Source organism: Protopterus annectens, chromosome 5.part1 (genome assembly GCF_019279795.1).
Source record: "Protopterus annectens isolate FY-2018-M chromosome 5.part1, PAN1.0, whole genome shotgun sequence".
Taxonomy (NCBI): Eukaryota; Metazoa; Chordata; order Ceratodontiformes; family Protopteridae; genus Protopterus; species Protopterus annectens.
In genome coordinates this window covers 513,486,939-513,514,381 of record NC_056736.1, presented here as the reverse complement: position 1 = coordinate 513,514,381, position 27,443 = coordinate 513,486,939, and the positions used below count along the sequence as shown (strand labels likewise).

The following is a 27,443-nucleotide window of genomic DNA, read 5'->3' as shown; positions in this document are numbered from 1 at the left end:
ATGTGTCTCAGAGATTACCTCTTCTTTGGAATAGGCTTCCTATTCTCTTTAAGCAAAGTCCTTCCCTGGCCCTGCAAAGTCCTTCCATGGCCCTCTTCAAGACCAATCTGGATTGATGGATGGAGAATCATAAATACACATCTGGGGTGGTGCCTGTCTCCCTTATGGACAGGGGCTGTCTGTAAATTCTGTAAAATACAGAAGGCACAGGCATAAACCCATGCCATCCTCCTGCCCCAGGGGTCACTGGATAAAATTGGGTTATATTGACTAGGCTTGTAAAGGCTCTTGAGTCGTTAGTCTAGTGATCTCCTATGAACCTGTGACTCAACCAGTCCATTAATCTGCCTGTCTTCTTTCCAAAATTTGAAAACGAAGGAGAATATGTGTTGTACTTGTTAGATGTTCATAGACAGTTAACGTTTCTACTTGTATAGAACAAATGAAGTTAGAAAATCTTATCAACTATTTGTCTCCTTCGTGGATTCCAAATTAAGTAAATCAGTTACAAAGGTAACTTTAGCAAGATGGCTTACTGACTGTATATCTTTTGTCTGCAGTAAATTGGGTCTCTCATCATCAAAACCTTTAAGAGCCAACTCAACTAGATCCATGGCAATTTTGTCAGTGTTTTTATCCAGTCATTCCATGGACAATATATGTGCAGCTGCAACTTGGGTTAATCCTCACCTCTTTATTACTCATTACAAACTAGATCTGGTCTTGGGGGAAGAGCAGCCTTTGGCTCAACCGTGCTCAGGAATATCCTTCCTTAGTCCACTGGGGATTTCAGGTAGCTGGGGGACTATGTCCCCACTGTTGAAGAATGAATGAAAACTGACAACATCAGATAAAGAAGTTATGTATTCACCATAATGTTCCATCTGTATTGTCCATTTTCATTCTTCTTCAACTCCCCTCCCACCAACCCCAAATGATTTCTGCAAGAGCAAAAGTTTATAAGGACACTTCTGTTCCTTCTGTTGAGCTGCAGAAAATGGCTTTCTATAACAAAAAATCTATAGTAATATTTCTTACTTATTCTAATCTAGCAATCAAGATCTGAGGTAAGTTAGAGGTTGGTGCATTATGTGTAAGGGATGAGCTCAAAAGCATTTTGTTACCACGGGATATAGTAACAGCCAAGTCGAATCTGAAGATCATATCCAAACCCAACTGTTGAAGAAGAATGAAATTGGACACCACAGATGGAACTTTATGGTGAGTACATAACGTCTTTATTGACTCTATAGGTTAGCTTTATCAGATTAGTTTTCTAGGTTCATAGGTTTATAGATAAGTACTAGGCTAGCTGTCCTTGAGGGCCATTTTAAGCCTAGCCAGTTTCCCTTTTTGTGCTTGAAATAACCTATCCCATTTGGTTATAAGTTGGCCTTACCCATCTCATGGTTGGTAATTACTGTATATATTACCCCTAATGTTAACTGGGATTATACAAGAGATAATTTGAAGGGACCCTTGCATGGGATAAAGCATTTAGGAGCTGCCTCTATCCATTAGTAGTACATGGGGCAGTTCTTGGGTAAATTTTCTGTTTCCTATCCATAGATCCAAGTTGCAGTTGAAAATGGACAGGGATGAACTTTACTTTATGTGGATGGGGAAGTCTGTTCCACAGCAGAGGTATCCTCTGCAAGATATACCTGTCTCTCTAAACTATTCTGTTGATTTTGCAGAAGAGGTTTAGATCTCTAGACAGAGTATTTCTGATGCCATTTGACTTGCTGATGTGCAGTAAACTCAGTAAAAATGTTTTGTATGTCAGACACAGGTCACCTTTTAGCAGCCTGTAGGATACTGAATATAGTGTCAAGGCTTTGAGTCGGTCCATATAGGACATGTTGTTTAGGCCTTATATTATTTTACTGAGGTATCCAGTTGTTCCATGCGTCTGGCCAGCAACACGCCAAACTGGGCATCATACTCAATGACTGGCCTAATGAGGGCTGAGTAAAGGAGGAAAGTGACACCCCTAGATCTAGGCACAATCCCTTTGGTTATGAGCTGTGTGATATAGAAGGACTTTCTTGCAATAATAGACATGGTGGTCAAAAGTTAGGTCACCGTCCACATACGTTCCCAAATCCTGAACAACTTGGTCACCTGTTAGATGGTTATTGTCAATGTGGTAGTTCCTGGATTAGATGACTTCCCAAAGTATACAGTAAATTAGTTTTTGCCATTTAGTTTCAGTCCATGATTTTGGCAGCAGTTTTTTTTTATTTGAGACAAACCTTTCTGCAGAATGTCTGTCATTTTGGGTTTCAATGACTGCCCCCAGCTTGCAGTCATCTGCAGACTTAGTCAGCCAGAGCCCTTTGGTATTGGCTTTTACTTCAAAAACGTAGATGCTAAGCAGAAGTCCCAACACAGAACCCTGGGTTTTAAAGTAGAACATATGTTTACACATGTTGTAGAGGTCCCTAGAAAACTGTGATGTGAAGAGTAGCTGCAGCCTCCCAAGGAAACTCCATTGTTCATCCTCCTGTTTGAAATCAACCTGCCTCTTGGTCTTCCTGACTGCTTGGAAGGGACAGGGTAGACCATTACATATGCCTTCATTACTGGAATGACATAAATGGTTTAGTGCATCCTCTTGGCTGCCTGAATGTCGTCCACCTCTGGGACTATTCTTACCCTAATCCAGAATGAAATTCTTTGAGTAAGGGAATGAACTGGCCATGTCAAATTGAAAGGAGGCTTGATGGTCAACAGACATTAGGACAAAAAATAATGTAAAACAAAAAAAAAGTGACTGACCTAAATAGCCTGAGTTTAAACAGCAGCTTGGACGTTAGAAGTGCAGGATAGAAAGGGATATGCTTAAGTGGCTGGTGTTGGCTCACCCATACTAGATGGAGGGAGTTGGCTAGCTCTGTCAGTGGAGTGCCATCTGGGGAGATGTCCCAGAAGTGTGATCTGTATAGTCTGGTCTCAGGACAGTGAGCCTAGCTATAAAATATTTGCACTGTTGCTTTGTATTGGAGGTGTGTGGAAATATACACCCATCCTAGGTTTGGGTTGATTGACATTGTGCCACACTTTGTGACAAACAGGGGAAGGGTTTTGCATAAAAATATCCTTGCAGTCATTAAGGATGATGCCATACCATAGCTATCTTGACTTGCCTGCTTCATCTGTCTTACAGAATGTGAAGTCTCTTCTCCCAGGTTTCCTCTTCCCAGTATAGCCCAGTCTCAAGGGTAAGTTGGATTTACGTTCCAGAGGGGGGTTGCACACCATGGACAATATGGCTGATTTTTAGAGCACAGCTGGTACCCAAATTCAGGATAAGACGTAAAAGTAGGAGCCCAACAAAGCTGTTTCAAGCATTTTATAAGGTTGCCTCCAGCACTGCTGTCATTGAAGTAGTTCCATATCTGTCCTATATGTAGGAGCCCTCAATGCATGCCAAGAACGTGTTTGAGTGATTACATCTTTTGATTGGCTGGGAACAAATGAGGATCCACCACGTATAGCTGGAGTCTGTCTCTGCAGAATTGGAATTTTGGTTTCCCCTGTTTAGTCTGCTAAGACTGTGACCCTCTCCAGAAGAAGCAGAAGGAATGAGAAATGAAGTGGTAATGCTTTTCCTGTGTACATGTGTGATTGATTTCAGTCTGCCTTTTATCTACATTGCATCTTTGCTGTAGCTGCAAAAGCTGTACTGGGTAAGTTTGTTTAACCTTTTGTTAGAAGATTGAGTTATAAAACTGTTATGTTTGGTTGCATTTGACGTCTTTAGTTTGAATAATGGCCATGTAACACCACTTGGTTTATTCTGTCTTCTGTTAAAATAATAAAGTAATGTACTCTCATTAAATGGTAGATTGACAGGCATGTAGCATTAAGTTGTTTCTGAACAGGGATAACTTTTCCACCCAATTGTGTTACCCAAATATCTTTGTAATTGTTAATGTTTCTAGGAATTGATTTGCTTGGTGGTATTATTCCTGAACTATGTCAGAAATACCCAGATCTGCATTTTCTCATTGGAGGAGAGGGACCTAAAAGAATTGTGCTTGAAGAGGTGCGGGAGAGATACCAGCTTCATGACAGGTATTGTAAATATACGTAACATAGATATCCCACTAATTTGTGTACGTACTTATTGACCAGGTAGATCTCATGCTGAGCTTGTGACCTTTATTTAGAGAAGATCTAGGATGACAATTATAATGACAGTGGGAATTTTGACCTATATACTCTGAGCTTGTTAATGTAAGCTAGATGTGGAAAAAGTTGCTTATATTTGCAAACCATTCATATTTAATTACAAAATCACATTCTGTTTCCTGTTATCAGTAGGATGTATTCTTGAATTAAGCAGTTGACTAAGAAATTTTCTCTATCTTAGAAGAAGAAGAAGAAGAAGAGGAGGTAAGGTTGTATAATAAGAGAATGAAGTAGAGTTAGAGGTTTTGAGGGAGGAGGAGGAGAAGAGACAGTAGTTTAAGGAAGGCAGTCAGTCATCTGACTTGCTTATGGAAAGATAGTGAAGGTAATGTGATTTACCTTTCGTTTTTCTTTTGTGAAAACAAAGACAGTAAAGCACATTTGTTGGAATTGTAGCTTCATGTGGATGTCTTAAAAATGACCACTGAAACATGTGACTTGTACTGTTGATGTAGCAGAAGAGTAAAGGCTAAACTTATTTCTGAAAATATTATACACATTGATGGAAGAGACCATGACACAGAGAGAGAGAGAATCAGAGAGAGAGGGAGAGTGAGCTTTAGGTTCATAGGTGTATGCTAGGCTAATGTCCACTAGGACCTTTTTTAAATATAGCCAAGCGTTCCAATTGTATCCCAAAAGTTCATATGCCTTAGAGGTGATTTCAAGGGGTATGCATAAGCTAGAACAAGATTTACAGGCTGCCTTTGTCCATTAGAGACATAGGTGCTAGACCTGAGTGTATTTCCAATTTCCCATCCGCTGGTCTAGGCTTCTCTTGAATAGGGTTACGGAAAAGGTGTGTTTCACATGGATGGGAAGCCCATTCCAAAGATAGGGATTCTCTGAGACACATACCTGTCCTTCCAATGTGTCCTGTCTTTCAGCTTTTCCTGGTTAGGGGTAGCCACAGCGGGACTCTGGTCCGCTAATGATTGGCAGTGAATTTTTACAGTGTCGAGTTGACAGCCTGGCGCCCAACCTTCAAAGAAGGCACACCCACACACGCACCTACCTGCATGTCTTTTAAATTCACTCGAACAGGGGAAGGACATGCAGACTCCGCACAGAAGGTGCTCCAGCCGAGAATCGAACTGGAGAGCCTCTTGCTGTGAGTTGACAACGCTAACCTCTGCACCACCGCAGCCTCTTTCCTTCCAGTGTGTCCTTCCAATGTGTCCTATTTTGTGTTTTGTTTCAATCCCTAGATCGAGTTATTCTGATAATATTCATTTTATGAGTATGCAAAAGGTCCATCAGAGTGGGCTGCAAGGATGCATTGAGAAAATAATAATAATAACTAAATAAAGCACAAACCACTCCATAGTGAATCGTGGTAAACATTGGAAACACTCATATTAGCATTTCCTGATGTCAGTGCAATCTCAGGTAGCCAGAAACAGCTAACATTTGTGGCGGTGAGCTACATTCTGAGGAACATCTCCTAAAATTTCTCCTATCCTAATTTTGCTAAAGGAAACAGCAGAATGCAAGTACAGCAAAAAGCTTTTCTCTTTTTTTTATTATCAAAAGGAAAATTGGAGCCTCACAACAATTTAAGACCAAACAGAAACAGTTTGTTCTAAGATGATTTTCTTCATCATCAGTTTAATAGTATTGGGGGGTTGTTGGATTGTAAACCTAAATGTCTTTCCACGCTTAGTAATCTCAGATGAAGGATTATCTGATATGAATTTTCTATTTTCACATTCCGTCTCTTCTGTTTGGCACTTGACTGGCCTAGCATCTGATAATGCCCTTCATTTTGCACCTTATGAGCCTGCACAGCTTTGCTCAGCTAGGAAACAAATACTTTTCTTTCCACGGATATGGGAGGGTCATGGGAGTTTGTCATTAGTGTCTACATTTTTATAGACCTTGAGAAGGCATATGACCACATACCCTGAGATGCCTTGCTGAAAGGTAGTATTTTGTTTTATTTATTGACCAGGAAAGTTTGATTGGACACAGGGTCTTCTCTTCATTAGAAGCCTGGGGAGAAAAGCTCCAAATGATACTTGAGATAAAAAATATAAATGTAGTGTGGTGTATATAGTGTCTAGTGAATAAAAATGCTTTCTAAAAGTTTATACATAGTATAGAAAATTAATTCAGTAGTATTTTGAAAAGTCTGCATAGTCATGAAGTGATTGCAGATAGTACAGTAAGGCACAAATACAGATTATAATTTTGAGCAGATGCAGATTATAGTTTTGAGCAAAGGAAGGTGATGATCAAAATTTAACATATAGAAGTAAATTTCAGTACACCAGTAGCATTGTATACTTTAGTAAGCATTTTCATAATAAAAACATAAAATAGACATAAAGTTGCAGAAAAGCAGCATCCTTTTATACTTTAGGTTTTTTTTTTGCTAGTCAGCAGCTGGTGTAGTAGCCTGAAGACTGACTGAATTAGAAGGACTAGAAGTGATGGAAAATGTGAGGGAGGAAAGGAGATGGGAGGAGACAAGAAAATTCTATAGGTGAATGTAAGAAGGATGAAGTGAGTGGGAAAGTAGGGTGGTAGTAGTTTTGGCAAGTGTGTAAGAGTAGAGAAGAAGGGTTGTGAGAAAGAGATGAGTGGCAAGTAGTAGAAGGGTAGGAAGAAGTCTGGAATTATGTTTTAGGGTACAACAGTATGACTTTCCAGGGCCACTGCTGTGTACCTACCATTCTGTACATATATTTCTGGAGTGAGAATTGTGCTGCCATAAGCAGTATTAATCAGGCAAATTCATGACGAGTGTAGGGCAGTGCCAACTGTATGCTTTGTCATAATCAGACAAATTCATGACTAGTATAGGGCAGTGCCAAATGTATGCTTTGTCATAATCAGACAAATTCATGACGAGTATAGGGCAGTGCCAAATGTATGCTTTGTCATAATCAGACAAATTCATGACGAGTATAGGGCAGTGCCAGATGTATGCTTTGTCATAATCAGACAAATTCATGACGAATATAGGGCAGTGCCAAATGTATGCTTTGTCATAATCAGACAAATTCATGACGAGTATAGGGCAGTGCCGAATGTATGCTTTGTCATAATCAGACAAATTCATGACTAGTATAGGGCAGTGCCGAATGTATGCTTTGTCATAATCGGACAAATTCATGACGAGTATAGGGCAGTGCCAAATGTATGCTTTGTCATAATCAGACAAATTCATGACGAGTATAGGGCAGTGCCAGATGTATGCTTTGTCATAATCAGACAAATTCATGACGAGTATAGGGCAGTGCCAGATGTATGCTTTGTCATAATCAGACAAATTCATGACGAGTATAGGGCAGTGCCAGATGTATGCTTTGTCATAATCAGACAAATTCATGACGAGTATAGGGCAGTGCCAAATGTATGCTTTGTCACAATTAGACAAATTCATGACTAGTATAGGGCAGTGCCGAATGTATGCTTTGTCTTAATCGGACAAATTCATGACTAGTATAGGGCAGTGCCAAATATATGCTTTGTCATAATTAGACAAATTCATGATGAGTATAGGGCAGTACCAAATGTATGCTTTGTCATAATCGGACAAATTCATGATGAGTATAGAGCAGTGCCAAATGTATGCTTTGTCATAATTAGACAAATTCATGACAAGTATAGGGCAGTACCAAATGTATGCTTTGTCATAATCGGACAAATTCATGATGAGTATAGAGCAGTGCCAAATGTATGCGTTGTCTTCCCTTTCTGATTGTGATTTTTATGGAAAAAAATATCAAGGTGTAGCCATAGTCTAGAAAGTATCCAGCCTGTGGACATGAGAACTGCATCATTATTTTTAAATTACATTATTCTCTTTGCTTCAAATGTCTTTATTTTTCTGATATTGTGCTCTCTGTGATGTGGTCTCCAGCACAAGCACTGAAATGGGCTGATGCTGAGTGTGTAAAATTGGATGAATTTAGCATCTCCGTGTCTGATGCCATGGCTGCCTTCTGAAAAAGAGTGTATTGCACTCTAAAAGTAAGGTGGCAGCTACCTCTGTGTACGTATTTTGAGGTCTAAGGTAGAAGGGATCAGGGAGCTAATGGGAAAGGTTCACCAAATTCACCAAACTAGATAATTTCAAGATACCCAACATGTAGAGTATTATTTTGAACATTCAAGATGCACAAACACCATTGACATCAATGCACACTGGTCACAATATAAACTGATGCAAAAAGTATGTTTCCATTGCCTGAATGTTGAAATAGTGTTGTGTAACTGTCACAAAACTAATGTAAAACGTGCTACAGTGAAAGTTTATTGCAGAAGAAATACTTATTAAAGGTATCAAACAAAAGAAGTAACAACAAACTTGATGTTCATCCCGTCTCTGTCTATCAAAAAATATATAAATTATCATTTTTGCACAGACCTTCAATATTCAGTATGCTGTATATCTTCCTCGATTACTTTTAGAAGTCCAAGGGTAGGATCCCCTTTCATATATGGCAGTTGGCTCATACTTTATCTAGCCGACCACAATTTACTGTGGATTTTATGGTTTTCCATGAGTTATTTTATTCCATTGATTTCAAGATGAAGCATTATTTTCTTGTAACAGATTTGGTTGAGCTAATTGCCTCAACCAAAGAATAATAATTGTGACACAGATTATATGAATAGTGCCATGCCTTTGGTCTGCGGCAGGGCTAGCCACCTGGTAGTGTAATACCCAAGTCTAGATGATTGTCACTGTCAAAGTGACACCCTGACCCCGCTAGGGGTTGTGAATTGATAGGATGGATGTCATGCCTTGGGTCACCAGTTGTAAGTTCAGAATATTGCATTAATATGAAGCGCATTGTCAAGGCTTTCTGACCTGGTAGTGAGTTTCTCCTGCAGTGGTACTGCATAATTGTCTTCTGAATTTTTATTTATTTTTTTTTTTGACTTCTAGGATCACAATCATTTTCTTTGCTCTCTCAGATTTAGATTTACATGGGAAACTTTGCTGATGACAACTAGTTTTAGGGATTCATCCTTCCCCAGGAGTTGAAGTGTTAGAACTGCTTGTGCAAAATGGACTGTCTGAGCAATCTTGTTTATTTCTTTATTAGTACAGTGGAATGCCGTGTGCAGGTTTCCAGACAAGAAGCATCAGAAATGACATGTGGCTTGCTTTGCCTGGAAACCTAGAAAATTTGATCTGATGGTGTCCTTTTCATTCTTCAGTGTGTGGGTTATGGATGACTTGGCCACATACTGCAGACTTTGGATCCAACTTTTGAGCTTGCTCTTCTACCCATAATGCCCTAGTCCATTCCCATTACCCCAGATCTTGTTTGCAACCATCGAGCACAGACATGGGATCCTCTCCTGTAGCATTTATTTACCGATGAGGTAGCTGTAAGTGCTTTAATTTCATTTCATTCAGCAATTTTCTTCCTCTCTTTATAGTTTATTATATGTAAAATATATTTAAACCATATTAGTTTCTCCTCTTTTTTCAGCATTAGGCCTTCTACTATTTTTATAGTAGTCTCCAGCAAGTACCATTTTTGGTACTATTTCTTTCTATCTGTTGCTTAATTCCTATCCTCTTACACATGGTATTATTCCTTACAATTGCTGGTGTTTACATTTTTATTAAAAAAAAATAATTTCTTTGTCTTTTATACCTTTTATTCTGTGGATTGATGTTCTTCATTCCACATTGCTGCAGTCCTAACTATTGGGTAGTCCGCTGTCCAGTCGGCCCGAATACCAAAGTATATGGCTGACGTCGGTCAGGGCGCATTAGACTGACGTCAGTACGTCAGGGTACTAATGCGCATGACCGACGCCATATCCCCAGTCTTTTTTGCCGCATGGTCCGATGCAGAAGCAATTTTGCGAGTGCAGGTTGGCGCTCTGAAAGTTTCTGAAGTCAGAGTTTCAGACCGAATCAAAGTTGGCTAAGTACCCGTGGGGAATATTTTGGTTTTTCTTGCCTCAGTATTTAACCGGATGTCAGAAAAGTGAATAACTGTATTTCTTGTGGGAAACAGATACCTCATAGGGATTACCATACTTTGTGTATACCTTGTTTAGGGCCTGAGCACGACGTTGTTGGATGCCGCGCTTGTGCGAAATTTAACAAGCGCACTATGAAGAGAAGGTGAGAGTGTAGCAGGTTGGTGTGTGGGAAGCGTTGTAATTATAAAATGCCGCCGGATGCTCCGGCCGCTTCGCTAAAAAGCGCAAAGATAAAGCAGCAAAGCCTAGGGTGGAGGAACCGACAGTCCCAGACGACGGTTCTTTGGAAGGCTCAGTGGAGCCGGAGGTTTTGCCAGGTGTTTCTTTGGAGTCTCAGGGAGAGACTTTACTGTTACAGGATGTATCCTCTCAGCAAGTAGGCCAGGCTGTGGGGCCTTCTCAGGTGGCTGTTCTTCCCTCTCTTCCTAAGGTGGTTAGAGCCTCCCTTCAGTTTCCAAGGCTTCTTTGAGGGGCAGGCCAAGTTTAGCTTCTGTGGGGTTTCTCCTAGTGCTTCAGGATCTTTGCCTAAGAAACATATGCTTAAAATGGCAGAGGATTTGATTACTATGATTAGGGGTTCTATGCCCCTCCTGATAAGAGGCCTAGGGTGGAACCTGAGTTTGAGAGTTTTGAGCAATGCTCGGAGGCTTCGGAGTCTTCGGCTGAAGACTTGCAGGAGTACCCTCCTTATTCTGATTCGGATGTGGATGATTCTACTCCTTCTGCTTCTCCTCCTGAGGATTTTTCATTTTCAGAGACTCTGCATTCCATGAGGGAACATTTTAAATGGGAAGGTCAAGATTTCTCTGATTCCAGGAAAAGGCTTAGGGAATTCTTGTTTTTACCCCAACATAGGCCTTTAGCTATACCTCCTGTTTTGAATGTGGTGGAAGATGTGTTTGCAGAGGCTTCCCTGAATCCTGATTCTTTGCCTCCTGCCCCAGTTAAACCGGATAGGTATTATAGGGTGCCTGAAGCTCATAAGTATCTTTTTAAGAGTCCTAGGGCAGACCCGGAAACTGTCTCTCAGGGGCCTAAAGGTGTGAAGGCCTCAGTTGTTAAAAATCCTGTCCCTCCTGATAAAGAGGCAAGGGCTTTGGATAGATGGGGAAAGAAAGTGTATACTTCTTCCACTTTAGCCATGAGGGCATTGAATTGTCAGTTTCACATGTTAAAATATCAGAATTATCTACTTTCACAGTTGAAATCTAAGGTGGATGCTCTGGCTGAAGGTATTGAGTGTAAAGAGTTGCAGGATTTCGTTCATGTGTCTAAACAGGTGGGTAAACATTCCTTGCAGTGTGGTTTTGATGCTGTGCAGGCCTCCTCCAGGGTGGCTGCCACTGGTTCTGTTCTTCGTAGGCACGCCTGGCTGAGAGATCAGAATTTAGCTGAGCATGTTAAGACAAGGATTTTGGATGCTCCTTTACAGTCTGATGTGTTGTTTGGTTCGCCTGTGGAAGCAGTTTTGAAGAAAATGGAGGACAAGGCTAAGTCTATGCAAACTGTTAAAGATTTTTTGCAGGTGCAGCCTCCGAAGTTTAGTAGAAATTGGCCTACTAAGGGATGGACTTATCCGGCTTATGATTCCCAGTCTAGGGGTAGGTCTAGACGTGATAGGGGCAGAGCTCAGGGTTCTTTTAGGCCTAGGACAGGGAGTTCCCCTGCTCAGACTTCTGGTGAGGGCAGGGGTCAGTCCTTTCGTAAGCAGACCCAATGACCTGCCTTTTCAGCTGCCAGTACGTTCTCGCCTGGCAGCACCTTTGGGAGGAAGGCTGTCTCTTTTCAAAGAAAATTGGGATTTAATTACCCAAGACAGATGGGTTCTGGATATTATTCACCACGGTTACAGGTTTTATTTCCATACCTTGCCTCCTTTCAAAGGCATGCCAGACATTCCTCCTCTTCAAAGAACAGAGGCTCACAAGCAAATTTCTCTGTTGCTCCAAATAGGGGCCATTCAGTCGGTTCCTGTGCCGGAAAGGGCCTAGGATTTTATTCTCGCCTGTTCCTAGTACCAAAGAAGGGGAACACGTGGAGACCAATTCTGGATTTATCTATCCTCAACACTTATCTGGACATTCCCAAGTTCAAAATGTTGACGTTACAACAGCTTTTACCTCTGCTGGGCAAAGATCACTGGATGGTAACTTTAGATCTCAAGGAAGCTTACCTTCATGTGCCAATAAGACTAAGTTGCAGGAAGTATCTGCGTTTTCGAGCTGGAAATTCTCATTATCAGTTCTCTGCATTGCCCTTTGGCTTATCTACTGCCCAGAGTATTCACAAAGGTTCTGGCTCCAGTGATAGCTTACTTCAGGCTAAAAGGAATCCAAATCTATCCTTACTTGGACGACTGCCTGATTCTGGCTCAAGAAAAAGAAAATCTTCTACAGCATCTGGAATATGTCATAGCAGTGCTAAGATGCCTAGGGTATTCTGTGAACGAAATAAAGTCCAGTCTAGTACCCTCTCAAGACATGTGCTTTCTGGGTGTGAGACTGAATACAGCAGCCCAGATGGCCTTTTTACCCCGGACAAACAAAAGAATCTTTCCAGTTACTTCCATCATCTATCTCTTCAGTCCGGGCTGACTGCAAGGACAGTCCTTCAAGCCTTAGGGTTCATGGCATCTTGTATTCTGGTGCTTCCCAATGCCAAACTGCATATGAGGAAGCTACAATGGTATCTCAAAATCTGTGGACACAGCACTGCCAGGATTTGGACACTGTCATTCAAATAATACCTTGCATTCAAAAGGAATTTTTGTGGTGGGCTCAGGAATGTCACCTAAACAAGGGACTCTCTGTGACCCGGCCAGAGGCAAGTCAGATTCTAACGACAGATGCCTCAGATATTGCTTGGGGAGCTCATCTAAATGGAAAGTGGATACAAGACAAGTGGCCTGCCAGACTACAGCATCTACATATCAACATGAAAGAGATGTTAGCAGTTCAGTTTGCATTAATTGCTTTCAAGGAGTTACTTCTTCCAGGGCAGGTGTTGATTCTAACAGACAACACAACTGTCATGTGGTACATCAACAAACAAGGGGAACACATTCTTACCCATTGTGCAGACAAGCAATGATTTTATGGGAGACTGCGCCAGTCTGCAACTAACTCTTCAGGCAAGGTTTCTGCCGAGCACAGAACTCCTTAGCAGATGTATTAAGCAGACAAATCATGGATCCCCATGAGTGGAAACTGGATCTTCATGTATTTCAAAATTGACAGTGTCATGGGGAACTCCAGACATAGATCTGTTCGCTTCTCCACTAAACCACCAGCTGCCAAAGTTTTGCACCTAAGGATTTCATCACACAGCTTGGAAAGTGGATGCTCTTTCTTTCAGTTGGACAAATCTTCATGTGTATGCCTTTCCACCTCTGCCTCTTCTTCCAAAGGTGCTTCTAAAGGTCAGACAAGACAAGCCAAGGATGATTTTAATAGCTCCAGATTGGCCTCGCAGCACTGGTACCCATTACTGAGGAGTCTGGTAAGGAGCCTCCATGGCCTTTACCCTTGATTCCACACCTGTTGTCTCAGAGGACGGTCATCTGCTCAATGTCAAGCTTCACTCTCTACATCTAACAGCCTGGCATATTCTGTTTTGAAAGACAGCAGGTCTCAGCTTCCTCAACAAGTTTTGAATGTGATTATGGAAGCCAGAAGACCTAGTACAAGGAAAGTGTACGCAGAAAAATGGAAGAGATTTTTATTTTGGAGTGCAGCAAACAATTTGGAGATTACTGAGCCAAATTTGAGTGTGGCTCTTCAATATCTTACTGAGTTACTGGACAAAGGTTTGTCTTTCTCTTCCATTAAGATTCATGCTGCAGCAATTTCAGCTCACTATGATTGTGACCCACCATTGTTTTCGCATCCTTTGTTCAAGCAATTTCTTAGAGGGGCAAAGAATATAAGACCCCCACGTAGAGCTCCTACTCCTGCTTGGGATCTCAATTTTGTGTTGGAGAAACTTACTCTACAACTTTTGAGCCTGCGGCTACTGCTGAATTGAAATACTTGTCATGGAAGACTGCTTTTTTGTTGGCCATTACTTCTGCAAGAAGGGTTTCTGAGTTGCAGGCCCTTATGGCAGTGGCGCGTCTGTTGATTTTTCATAAGGATACGGTATCTTTACGAACTAAACGTTCCTTTATGCCTAAGGTGGTTTCTAGTGTGGCTTTACACCAAACTATTCATTTGCCTACCTTTTATGCAGATCCCCAAAATAAAGGGGAAAAGATTTTGCACACTTTAGATGTACACAGGCTATTGCGTTATTATTTGAGCAGGACTAAGGATTTTAGGCAGTCTCAGCAGTTGTTTGTTTCTTTTGCTTTGAGTTCAAAGGGCAAGCCTGTGTCGAAGCAAACTATTTCTAGGTGGATTGGGTGTTGCATTATATTTTGTTATTCCCATCATGGCAAGGATATTCCAGCTGGGATTAGGCCTCATTCCACTAGGGCTACTGCCACTTCTACAGCATTTCTAAGGGGGGTGGCAACTAAGGATATTTTGGAGGCAGCTACTTGGAGTTCAGTGCATACTTTCACTAAGCATTATCACCTTCCTCTCTACTCTAAGTCTAGGGCTGGTTTTGCCACAGCTATTTTGCAAGGCATGTTGTCAGTTCCTGCTTCCTTATGATTTGCCAGCCTCCCTTACCTCTGCTTTGGGATTCTACCCAATAGTTAGGACTGCAGCAATGTGGAATGAAGAACATAGTACAGTTTTGTACCTACCATAAATGTAGATGTTCGAGGATCCACATTGCTGCAGTCCAATTTACCCACCCTCCTCTCCTTCTGTGTTTAGGGGTGGTTGTGTAGGTGAGGTTATATTCTGCTACTTGTTTATATATTGTACATATATTTTTGGTGCAGGTATTTTGGGAGTTTTGGTTTTGGCCTTATCTTTTCAGGGTCTTCTGACATCTGGGGCAAGAAAAGACTGAGGATATGACGTCGGTCATGCGCATTAGTACCCTGACGTACTGACGTCAGTCTAATGCGCCCTGACCGACGTCAGCCATATACTTTGGTATTCGGGCCGACTGGACAGCGGACTACCCAATAGTTAGGACTGCAGCAATGTGGATCCTCGAACATCTACATTTATGGTAGGTACAAAACTGTACTTTCTGTCATGGTTGATAAACCAACAGGTTTTAAGAAATGCACTTCCTGTGGGCATAAAATCCCTAACTCGGATGCCCACAGGGAGTGCATTTATTGCTTAGAAGTGGCTCACTTAAATACAAACTGAACTGTTTGTGTGGGGTTCAGTTCTAGAGCCATAGCTGACAGACATAACAAGTTTGTCCCTAAGAGATTGCTTCTGCCTTCATCTTCATTCTCCTCAGGGGTTCAAACTCCTAGTAAATCTTCAAAAGCTCCTTCAGAGCACAGGAAACTTTCCCCTCTGAAATCTCCAAAAACTTCCTCAGAGCCACCACAGAAAATTCCTAAATCATCAGATCTGAAACGACTAACTTTGTACCCTCAGCCTTTGGATCCTTAAGCCTTTGGATCCTATTGTCATATCATCCAGCCGTCCGAAGAGTGCGAATCCAAAATCATCAGATTCCATGCCTAGCACTTCATGCACACCAAGGACTCCCTGACCTGAGTTCATGCTGGATCTTGTCTCCCCTCTGCTCCAGAGTTTATGGTGGATGTTGTCTCCCCTCAGCTCCACTCTCCATTTATGCGAGCATCAGAAAAGCATTCCAGACCTCCATCTACTACGTCATCCATCAGGTCCTCAAGGAGTCTTTCTGAAATAGATTTGGATAGGATGGTGTGAAAGTTCTTCAGAGCTCAGATCCAGATGGGGGTTCTACCTGTTCCGTCTCCCATTGGATCTGTGAGCCTTCCTACAACTACCCATGTAGTTTTATCTCCTTCTCCATTCCATCCTTCGATTTCAGAGTCCCAGGATCTTACAGTTCCGAGAGTTTCAGTGTCTGATCTAAGGAGAATTTCTTCAAATCCAACAATATCCCTACCAGTTCTGCTCCTATGCCTTTGAATTGAGACTAGTCCCAGAGCCGAAACATCCTTTTCGGATCTGTGAGGCTGGGGTCTACTCTGATTATGTCAGATCCATCCCTGCTCCTCAGAGCCTTGGTATTGGACAGCTGAAGCATGGATTGTCTGTGCTGGAATTTTCAGCTCCTGTGTGGCAGGCCACAGCTTCTCTGAGTCCATCAGCTTTTAAGGTTGTGGAAAGGGTCTTATCTTGTTATAGGGATCCAGTTTCTCATGCGTCCTCAGATCCTACCCTTTTTCCCCGCTACGGTTCTGAGCTCTGATCTCATCAGACCTACCCCACAAGGGCAGCCAGTTCCATCTAGCATCCAGATGGTTTCCATAGAAGAATTACCCCCCTCTTTGGACACCTTCCCAGAACAGCCCCCTGAGGAGGCCCACCTGAAAAGATTATGCAAAAAGAGACACATGGATTTCCCTTTGGAATCTCACACTGAGGATGCTGATTTCAAGGAAGGGGAAGGATTCCCCCAGATCACCACCTGATGTCTCATTTGGAGACATTTTAGAAATCCTTAAGCAGAAGGATGGTTGGTTCATTGGTAATCCTTCTCCTGAGGAGTCAGTATTTCTGGAGGATTTTGGTGCTAGCCCATCTGCAGCTTGGGTGACTTCCTCTGCCAATGAGCTTATTGACCTAGTCTTTTGCGGAAGGAACCTGATTTGGTTGAACCTATCCTGTGCCGTATGGACAGGATTTTAGCCCCTCCAAAGGATAAACCCCACTAGAGCAAAGGAGTCCCTGTCAATGCAGTGATTGTGGTGGTAGCCACCAAAAAGGAGCTATCAGAACAAAGCTCCTTTGTCCCTTCCCCTAACTGGGAATCTAGCACTCTGGACAGATTTGGAAAGCATGCATTTGCTTCAGACCTTTGCCCTGAAGTCCTTGAATTACCTGGCACACTTTACAAGACTATAAAGAGATCTGACAAAAGAACTATCAAAATCCCTCCAAGTCCATGCCTGTAGAATATTTCAGAAGGTCATCTTCTCAGCTGGCCACTCTTTTTTTGTCTATTTCCATTGCATCCATGAGGTTAATCTGTCATGCAGCAGAAGGTACCTCACGGGTAGCCTTTTAAGGCATTGCTGTAAAGAGAGATGCCTGATGTAGCTATGTGATTTTTTTTGAGCCTTTCATCAATGGTTTCTTTGATGGAATATCCTTGTTTCTTTCTTCTGTGAAAGAAACATTTTCCTGCAGTGAGCAAGATAGCAAGACTTTGAGGGGTAGAAAAGCAAATTCCTATGTCAGACTATGATCTTTTTCTAGGAATCCGAGAGATAGCAAGAAAATGTGGTTCCATAAATCCCAGGGATCTTTCCAGGATTCATGCTAAGACACCTCCTTCAGAAGCAGAGGAGCTAGTTTGAATGTAAGACGTCCTTGTGGCAGAGGAAGCCAGCAAAATCAGGGTTCCCGAGATTTGTTTCTGCATAGTCCCTTTCAGCGCTCCTGAAGGACTGCCTGACTGTCCTCCTCTGGAGGTAGTTGGGGAAGCCTTTTCCTTGCATCCAGTAGCCTGAGCTGCTGTACAAAAGATTCTTGGGTGCTAAAAATAATATCCATAGGATACTTCATACCCTTTTGTTAGATTCTCAATTTCAAAAGAAAGAAGCTCCCTGATGTTCTTCCCAGTCAGAGGAAAGCTGCAACTCAAGAAATTCAAAATCTGCTGGACAAAAGAGTCATCCAGGAGGTCCTGCCAGACCAGACAGGATTTGGAACTTATTCAAGGTTGTTTGTAGTTCAAAAAAAAGACAAAGGGAGCATAGAAAAATTTTAGATTTAGGCAATCTGAACCAATTTGTGGGCAAGTCAAAGTTCTGAATTATCACAGTTCATTCCATTCTACTTCTACAGAAGGATGATTAGATGTGCTCCATCGATCTTCAGGATGTGTACTATCACATCAAAATATACAGCCAGTCCAGGAGACATTTGCACTTTTGGCTGGGAGCTAGTCACTACCAGATGTTCTTCGTGTTTTATTGTTGCGATAATCACATTTGGGTTATCTGCCTGCAGGTAGCCCTCAGCCGGCCTGAATACCAGAGTTTTCAGATTTCTGCGTCGGATGCTGTCGCTTCTTCCGTGACGTCAGGTCATCAGGGGTATAAAACATGCAGCTGATGCCATTACATCAGTCTTTCTTGCTGTGCGGTGCCTGAAGCAGAAGCAATTTGCAAGTGCCGGTCGGTTGACTCCTGAAATTTCCTTTTTGAGTTTCAGACCTGAAGTCTTCATAAAGATAAGTACCCCGAAGCGGGATCCTTTTTTCTTGTTCTGATGTCAGAAAAAATTAACAATTGTCTTGCCTGTGGAAAGCAAACACATCATATAGATTTTCATTCTTACTGCGTCATCTGTTTAGGCCCAGACCACGGCGTCCCTCGCTGACAGTTTTGTGCCTTGTTCAACACCCGAATTATTCGTCGTTGGCTATTTTAGTAGCTAAATTCTTTCGTTCTTGAGGTCCATACTCCAAAATGGCTTCGTTAAGCCATCCGACTACCGATCACCCAAAAAAACATAAGGATAAAGACAGAGACAGACTGCATAGGTCCAAAACTGATGATGGCGCTTCCGTTAAGCTAGTTGCCAGTCCGCCGGTACTCAGTGAGGTGCTTTCACAGCCCATGATATCTGCTACTGCAGATTCGCAGGCCTCTACTGAGACCCATTCGGAGTCTGGTATGCCGCAAGATGCTTCTTCGACTATGGAGCATGCGGATGTCTCTACCTTGGATGGGTCTGGAGCCACTGTGCAGGCACCGGCTTCTGAGGGTGTATTCAGGCCTACCGATTTTCATATTAAACCGACGACTTCTTTTCAAGCTAAGAATCCCGAATTCCTCAGGCCTAAAGCTCGCACTATGCCTAGAAAACTGATGACCAAACTGCATTCTCAGGCTCATATGCCACAAAAACAAATGATTAGAATGGCTGAAGACCTTATTACTTCAATAAGGGGAAGCCAGCCTTCCCCCTCTGTGAGACTTAGAACTGATTTTCTTTCTGATTCTTCTGATCAGGAATCTGATATCTTCTGACTACCAGGATTTATCTGCTTATGAAGATTCTGATACAGAGGATTCCATTTCCTGTGCTTCCCCTCCAGAGGATTTTTCTTTTGGTGAAACCTTGCATACCCTTGGGGAGCATTTCCGCTGGGAAAGCCAGGACTATTCTGAGTCCAAAAAGAGACTTAGGGAATTCTTACTCTTGCCTCAACACAGGCCTCTAGCTGTCCCTCCTGTTCTGCAGATTGTAGATGTTTTCCTGGAATCCAGCCTTTCCCCAGACACTTTGCCTCCAGCTCCCAGGAAACCTGACAGGTACTACAGAGTACCTGACTCTCACAAATTCCTCTTCAAGAATCCTACTGTGGATTCAGAGACCATTTCTCAAGGACCAGAAGGCATTAAGGCTACTACTGTTAAAAATCCTACCCCTTCTGATAGGGACTCTAGAGCTTTAGACAGTTGGGTTAAGAAGGTATACACTTCTGCTACTTTAGCCATTAAGGCTTTAAATTGCGAGTTTCACATGTTAAAGTATCAGCAGCATATTATCAGATTACTTAAACAGAAAATGATGTTGATTCCTGACTGTGCTGTACAAAAAGAATTACAGGATTTAATGCATTCTGCAGAACAAGTTGGTAAACATACTTTGCAATATGGTTTTGACGCTTTAGAAGCATCTTGCAGGGCTGCTGTCACTGGGTCTGTACTTAGAAGGCGTGCTTGGCTTAAGGAGCAAAACTTGTCAGATCATGTTAAAGCTAAGTTACTGGATGCTCCCTTAAACCAAGACCACCTTTTTGGCAACAAAGCAGAAGTAGTCCTCAAAAGGATGGATGAAAAAGCTAAATCTATGCAAACTGTTAAAGATTTCCTACAAGTACAGCCTCCCAGATTTAGTAGGCATTGGCCTACAAAGAATTGGTCCTTTCCAGTCTCTTCCAGGCCTTCAGTCCAAACCCGGAAACAGCACACCACCTAGATTACAGTCTCAGGCTGCGCACAGGCCTAAGCAGTGGGGGGCTCCCACTTCCAAAGCAGGGAGTAGTAAGCCACCCCCTACAGAAAAAAGGGCACAATGACTTAACCTTAACCCTTCCAAGCCCTGCTCAACTGCCTACTCCCTTAGGAGGAAAGCTCGCCCTGCATGCAAAAAAACTGGGAACTCATTACCCAGGAAAAATGGGTCTTGAACATAGTTTCCCAAGGGTACAGATTCCACTTCCACACATTGCCATCCCCAAACTGTTGGCCAGACCTACCCCCAAATCAGTAGGCGGAGGCCCAACAGCAGGTTCTCTCTCTTCTAAGTATTAAGGCTATTCAACCTGTCCCATCAGAACAAAGGGGACAAGGTTTTTATTCAAGACTTTTCCTGGTACCCAGAAAAAGATAGCTCCAGGCGTCCTGTCCTGGACCTCTCTATTCTAAACACCTTTCTGGTAATCCCAAAATTCAAAATGCTAACACTTCAACAGCTTCTTCCTATGCTAGGCAAAGATGCCTGGCTGGCAACCTTAGACTTAAACTAAGCTTACCTGCACATTCCAGTAAGGGAATCTTGCAGGAAATACCTACGCTTCAGGGCAGGCTCCATGCACTATCAGTTCTCTGCACTTCCCTTTGGCTTATCTACTGAGCCCAGGGAATTCACAAAGTGTTTAGCTCCAGCCATTGCATTTTGCAGGCAGAGAAATATTCAGATATACCCCTACTTGGACGATTGTCTCATTCAGGCAGGCAGCTAGGACTTGCTATTACAACATCTGGCACTTATAAAGAAACTTCTAACCTCATTGGGGTACACCATAAACGAAAAGAAATCTCACCTAGTACCCTGCCAACAGATTGTATTCCTGGGAGCAAGCTTGAACACAACTTCCCAGATGGCTTTCCTCACTCCGGAGAAACAAGTTTATTTGACAACCTACTTAAAATTATTGGCCACAAAACCTCGGCTATCTGCAAGGAAAATTCTGCAAGCCCTGGGGTTCATGGCCTCTTGCATTCTACTAATTCCATATGCAAGACTGCATATGATGAAACTACAATGGTATCTAAAAAGCCTATGGTGTCAACATTCCCAGGACCTAGAATCAATGATTCCTACCATTCCTTGTATAAAGACAGAGTTCCTTTGGTGGGCAGAGGCCTGCTACCACAACAAGGGGCTCCCTTTAACTGTAGCCCCTGCCGCCCAAACCCTAGCAACATACTCATCAGACTATGCATGGGGGGCTCATTTGGCAGGGCAGTGCATTCAGGGTAAATGCAACCCGAGACAGATGCACTTGCATATCAATCAAAAAGAAATGTTAGCTGTACAGAATTCTCTGACAGCCTTCAAAGACTGCATTCTTCCAGGACAACTATTGGTAAAGACAAACAACACCACAGTTATGTGGTACATAAACAAGCGGAGGGAGAGCCCACTCGTACCCTCTCTGCAGACTAGCCATGGCTCTATGGAACACAGCCTTGAGCTACCAAGTGCACCTACAAACTCAATTCCTGTCAGGCAAGCTAAATTCACTGGAAGATGACTTAAGCAGAAATCTCATGGACCCACACGAATGGAAACTAGAACCAAAAATATTCGACCTCTTGAGGAACAAATGGGGGAGGAACAAATGAGGAACTCCAGAGGTAGACCTATTTGCCTCCCTTCAGAACTACCAATTGGACAAATTCTGCACAAGGACTCCCCACAGTCAAGCTTGAAAAGTGAATGCCCTGTCCTTTACCTGTGAAAGCCTCTCGGTTTATGCTTTCCCTCCTCTGCCTCTCCTCTCGAAGGTTCTGCTAAAGATCAAACAGGACAAGCCAAGGACAATACTGATTGCACCAGACTGGTTCCCCCTATTGCGCAGTATGACACTGCTGGAACCATGGCACCAGCCTCAGACCCCTTCCCTGCTGTCCCAGCAGGCAGGCCAGGTTCTGCACCCTCAGCTTCAAACCCTGAACTTTGCAGCCTGGCTAATTCCTTGAGCTCTCCAATAGCATCCCTCAGTAAGCAGGTGCTAGATGTCATTCTGGAGGCAAGGAGGCCTAGTACTAGAAAATCCTATGCTAAAACGTGGAAAAGATACTGTTCCTGGAGCCAGACTCAGGGGATGGGCACAGCTGTGCCCAGCTTACCTCCTATTCTTCAGTACTTAACAGAAATGCTCCACAAGGGCCTACCATTTTCGTCAGTTAAAATTCATGCCTCTGCCATTTCAGCACATTATAATACTGAGCCACCCCTCTTCTCTCACCCCCTGCTAAAACAGTTCCTTAGAGGGGCCAAAAATTTAAGACCTCCCCCCAGGAGAGCCCCCCACTCCAACCTGGGACCTTATCTCTGTATTGGAAAAGCTCACCCCCCCCCCTCCTTTTGAGCCAGCTGCAGCAGCCGAATTGAAATTCCTTTCTTGGAAAACAGCCTTCCTTCTAGCCATCACTTCAGCAAGAAGAGTGTCTGAGTTACAGGCCCTCATGGCAGTGGAACCCTTCATTATCTTCCATCCAGACAGGGTTTCCCTCAGGACCAATCCTTCCTTTATGCCCAAGGTGGTGTCTGGTGTGACCCAAAATCAGTCCATTCCTTTGCCTACCTTTTTCCCTAATCAACAAAACAAAGGGGAATGAATACTGCACTTTCTGGACGTGCACAGACAACTTAGATTTTATTTGGACAGGACTAAGCCTCTCAGAAAATCTGAACAGCTGCTAGTTGGCTTTGCTGCAGGAGCAGAGGGTAAGGCCATTTCAAAGCAAACCATTTCCAAACGGATAGCCCATTGCATTAATTTCTGCTACAAGCACCATATAAAACCTACCCCACAGGGGATAAGATCACATTCCACCAGGGCTACATCTACCTCTGCAGCCTTAGGAGTCCCTACCAGGGACATCCTAGAAGCTGCTATCTGGAGCTCTCTACATACCTTCACCAAGCATTACCACATGCCTATTTTTTCTAAATCCAGAGCTGGATTTGCCACTGCAGTCTTGCAGGGCTTAATAGCTGACCCTAATGCTCTCTGACTTCCTCCTCCCTTCCTTAGCTTTGGGAATCAACCCAAATGTGATGACTGCAACAGTGAAATACAAAGAACATAGTACAGTTGTGTACACTTATCATAAATGTAGATGTTCGAGTGTATTCACTGTTGCAGTCCTGGTTAGCCTCCCTCCAGCCCCCTGACTTTTCTTAGCTCTATCTTTCCTTCTTATTTGGTATATATATTATATCTTGTGTATTTGCTGTTTGCTTGGGGTGTTCCATACCATATAATTTCTTGCTATTGTGGGGGCACCTGACATCTGGGGCATGAAAAACTGATGTAATGGTGTCTACTACATGTTTTATACCCCTGACGACCTGACGTCATGGAAGAAGCAACAGCATCCGACGCAGAAATCCGAAGAGTCTGGTATTCAGGCCGGCTGAGGGCTACCTACAGGCAGATAACCCAAATATGATGACTGCAACAGTGAATGCACTTGAACATCTACATTTATGGTAAGTGTACACAACTGTACTTTCAGAGCACTGCCCTTTGTACTCACCACACCCCCCAGGGTGTTTACCGAGTGTATGGCAGTGGTGGCAGCTCACCTGAGACTGAAAGGATTCAGAGTGTTTCCATATCTAGATGACTGGCTTCTTACTGTCCCAACCATGCATCTCCTAGAACAGTCCAGGAGCTGTTTGCTCTAGATATGTCAATCACTAGGTGTAACAGTCATGATTGCCAAATCCAAACTGACACCAGTACAGAGCCTGGAGTGTACTGGTGCCCATCTAAACACAAGAAATCAGATTGCTTCCTTACCTTTTCACCATGTATGCATTCTGAGATCTCAGGTTCCTCAAATTGTCTCATCCTGCTCCTCCTGCCAGACTTATTCTTCAAGCTTTAGAATCCATAGCAGTGTCCATAGTATTAGTTCCATTAGCACATTACTTTGTGTGTTCGTCAGTGAACTCTAGTTGCTCCATGGTCTATTCATTAACAGCCCCTATTGTTTGCAGTCAAACTTACTGTGATATGCAAAAGGACATATACTGGTGGATACAGTCAGGCGACATTTACCTAGGTTGATCTTTCATTCCTTCTCCCCTGTTGGCCACAGTGTGTACAGATTCCTCCCAGGTGGAGTGGGGGGCATTACTTGGGAAGGATTGTCCAAGACACTTGGGCCCCCCAAGAAACCAATTTGCATATCAGTGTCCTGCAGATAAGACAGTCCTTGTAGTATTGCAGGCACTTCAAGATGCATTCCCTCTTCAGAGCATTGCATTTCAGACCAAGAACATGTCTGTGGTCTGGTACATCAACAAACAAGGGGGAACTTGATCTTACCCCTTTGTCAAGAAGCTATGAGAGTGTGACAATGGGTGATTTCCTCCAACCGCTTACTAGTAGCAACACATATTGCAGGGAAATCCAGTGTACTGGCGGACAGAATCAGCAGGTCCATTTTCATGCCTCACGAGTGGTGTGTCAGTCAGTCAGTGGCTGAGAAAATTTTCTGCCATTGGGGCCACCCATGCTGTGGTCTTTTTGCATATTCCCACAACAAGTGCAGCAGGTATTTTGTCCTGACCCCCCCCCCCCCCTCAGGTGAATCACCAAGAGATGCTGTAGTCAGCTTTTAGCCTTCTGGTCTGCTTTACACTTATCCACCAGTACCTCTCAAAATTCTTACAGAAAGCCATTCGGTAGAAGAGTCATTCTTTTTAAATGTAGTTTCCCTTTCTCTGGTCTTATCTTTGCTATCCTCCTTGAATACTGCACATAAGTCCAGACCCTCTGTCTCATCGCTCTGGGATGAAACATCCCAGTATTCCATCCATCAGGCTAACTGCATTGTTTCTCTGGTTCTATTAATAGCCAGACAGCCCAGGCTTTCTTCCCCAGTACGTGCCATACATTTTTCCTCACAAAAAGACTCCACCAAAAGGATTTACAAAAGTTAATGGAAAGGATTTTCATTTTGGGCTCTGAAGAATAATATTGATCCATTCCCTGCGTCTGTCTCTGCTGTAAAACTTTTTAGCTTCCCTCTTTCAGGAAGGTGCTAGCTTCTCCAGAGTCAAATTTTAATTAGCAGCTACATCTAATTTTCATTCAGGGGACAAAAACTGTTTGGCTGCTTCCAAGTTATGTAACACCTTTTTAAAAGGAGCTTTTCTACTTAGACCTCCAGTGAAAGATCCATCACCTCCCAGGGATTTAACAATAGTACTACAAGGTTTGACTCAAAAACCCTTTGTACCTTCAGCAAAAAATGACTTAAGTATCTGTCTTGGAAAACAGCCTTTTTGATGGCTATTACTTCAGTTAAAAGGATTTCTGAACTCCAGGGTCTTTCATTGAAGGCTCCCTAGATCATTTGTTGTAAAGGCAGGTTACCTTCTGAACCAATTCTTCTTTTCTACTGAAAGTGGCTTCTGAATCTAATATTAATCAAACCATTCTTTTACCAGTTTTCTTTCCAAAATTTTCAAATAAAGGGGACCACATGCTATATCTTTTGGATGTGCATAGACAATTCTGTTTCTACTTACATGGAACAAAAGAATTCAGAAAAACAGACCAGTTGTTTGTCACTTTTTCACCTAGTAGACTGGGATCTTCAATTTCTAAAGCTACATTGGCCAAATGGATAATGAACTACATTTCCTGGATTTATTCTCAGCAAGGCCTTTCTCTACCAAAACCTTCAAAGGCCCACTCAACTAGATATATTATATACTAGATATAATATATGGCCACTTCATCTGCATTTTGGTCAAGAACTGCCATCGATATTTGCGCAGCAGCCACACGATCCAATGCTCATACCTTTATTATTACAAATTGGACTTAATTTCTAGAAGTAGAGCTCCCTTTGGTTCAGCAGTTCTCTGGAATATCCTTCCATGAAGACCACCCAAGATTTACATAGCTGGGGACTGTGTCCCATACGTTGAGGAAGAATGAAAGGGACAACATCCAATATAAAAGTTATGTACTCACCAGAACTTGGCATCTGTGTTATCCATTTTCATTCTTCCTCATCTCCTTCCCCTTCCCCCTTCCTGTCATTTGGAGTGACCTGATGGATTTTTTGTTGGAACCGGCAGTTCTGGGTCTGAGTCCTGCTCTAGTTTCTGTTCTTCTCTTTTATTATATACTGAATGCTTTATTGCAGCAAACTTGATATGAGGTATTGGGGATGGGCTAGGGCATTATGGGTAGAGGGAGGAGCTCGAGAGTTTTATCCAAAGTCTGTAGTGTGCGGCCATATAGGATCTGCAGATCAGATCTATAACCATCACATTGAGGAAGAATGAAAATGGACAACGCAGATGTCTAGTTATGGTGAGTAAATAACTTTTTTATTTTCTGACTTAAGTTTATCCTCAAATTGAAAAAGGGGAGCACCACAGTGCGCTGTTCTTGATGGTTCCATCAAATTGAAAAAGGGGAGCATCACACTGCACTGTTCTCGATGGTTCCATGACAGAAGAGTGCTGATATTTTATGTAGCTCTCTTGTTGTACCAGCACCATTCCATCAGTAGTAGCTAAATAAACCCCAAATAGCAAAAGTGGTCTTGTTCTTCACAAATAACCTGACAGGTAGAGAATAACTGATGTGGCAGAGCTTTTGGAGCCACACCATGCAAAGTCATCCACGTGGCAGGAAAGCATTCCAGTGGTGTTCTTGCTTCCCTCTAGACACCAGGTTGTAACCATATGGGATTCTCACTTCTGACTTAGCAATGATGTCTTTCACTTTGTTATACCAGTACAGTGATGTCAGACCATAAACATGGTTCTTGAATTTCCACATTCATCTCCCACAACTTGCCTCAAGTGGGGGGACAGAAATAAGTATCATGTGAGAATGCCATACTTTGCAAAAAAATGGTGACTTACTTCTTTTCATTGTTTTTGACAGAATATTGCAAAAGGGAGATTAAGGGATTCTGATGTTCATGTGGGCGAATCCTTTGGAAGTTCTTTCCTAGAAAGTTCTTAAAACCCTCAAACCACTAGACAGACTTTGCATGTTATTCCTTTTCAACATTCTTTGAGGGTATGCAGTCACCGTAGGGATGCATTTTTTCACCAGCATTACAAACTTCTTCAAAAACACTTATTTTTTTCACAACTCTATATGGCATCCTGGTGTGGTGACTCAAATAATATGTTTTCATTCTG

General features: G+C 42.6%; 1 protein-coding gene across 1 annotated transcript in view; it reads left to right on the top strand.

Moving 5' to 3' along the window:
• Positions 1–27,443, top strand: part of PIGA (phosphatidylinositol glycan anchor biosynthesis class A) — a 404,235-nt gene that overhangs the window by 125,903 nt on the left and 250,889 nt on the right. The window contains exon 3 of the mRNA XM_044073130.1: positions 3,948–4,080. Within this exon, the coding sequence (XP_043929065.1) occupies positions 3,948–4,080 (133 nt within the window). The remainder of the gene's footprint in view (positions 1–3,947; positions 4,081–27,443) is intronic.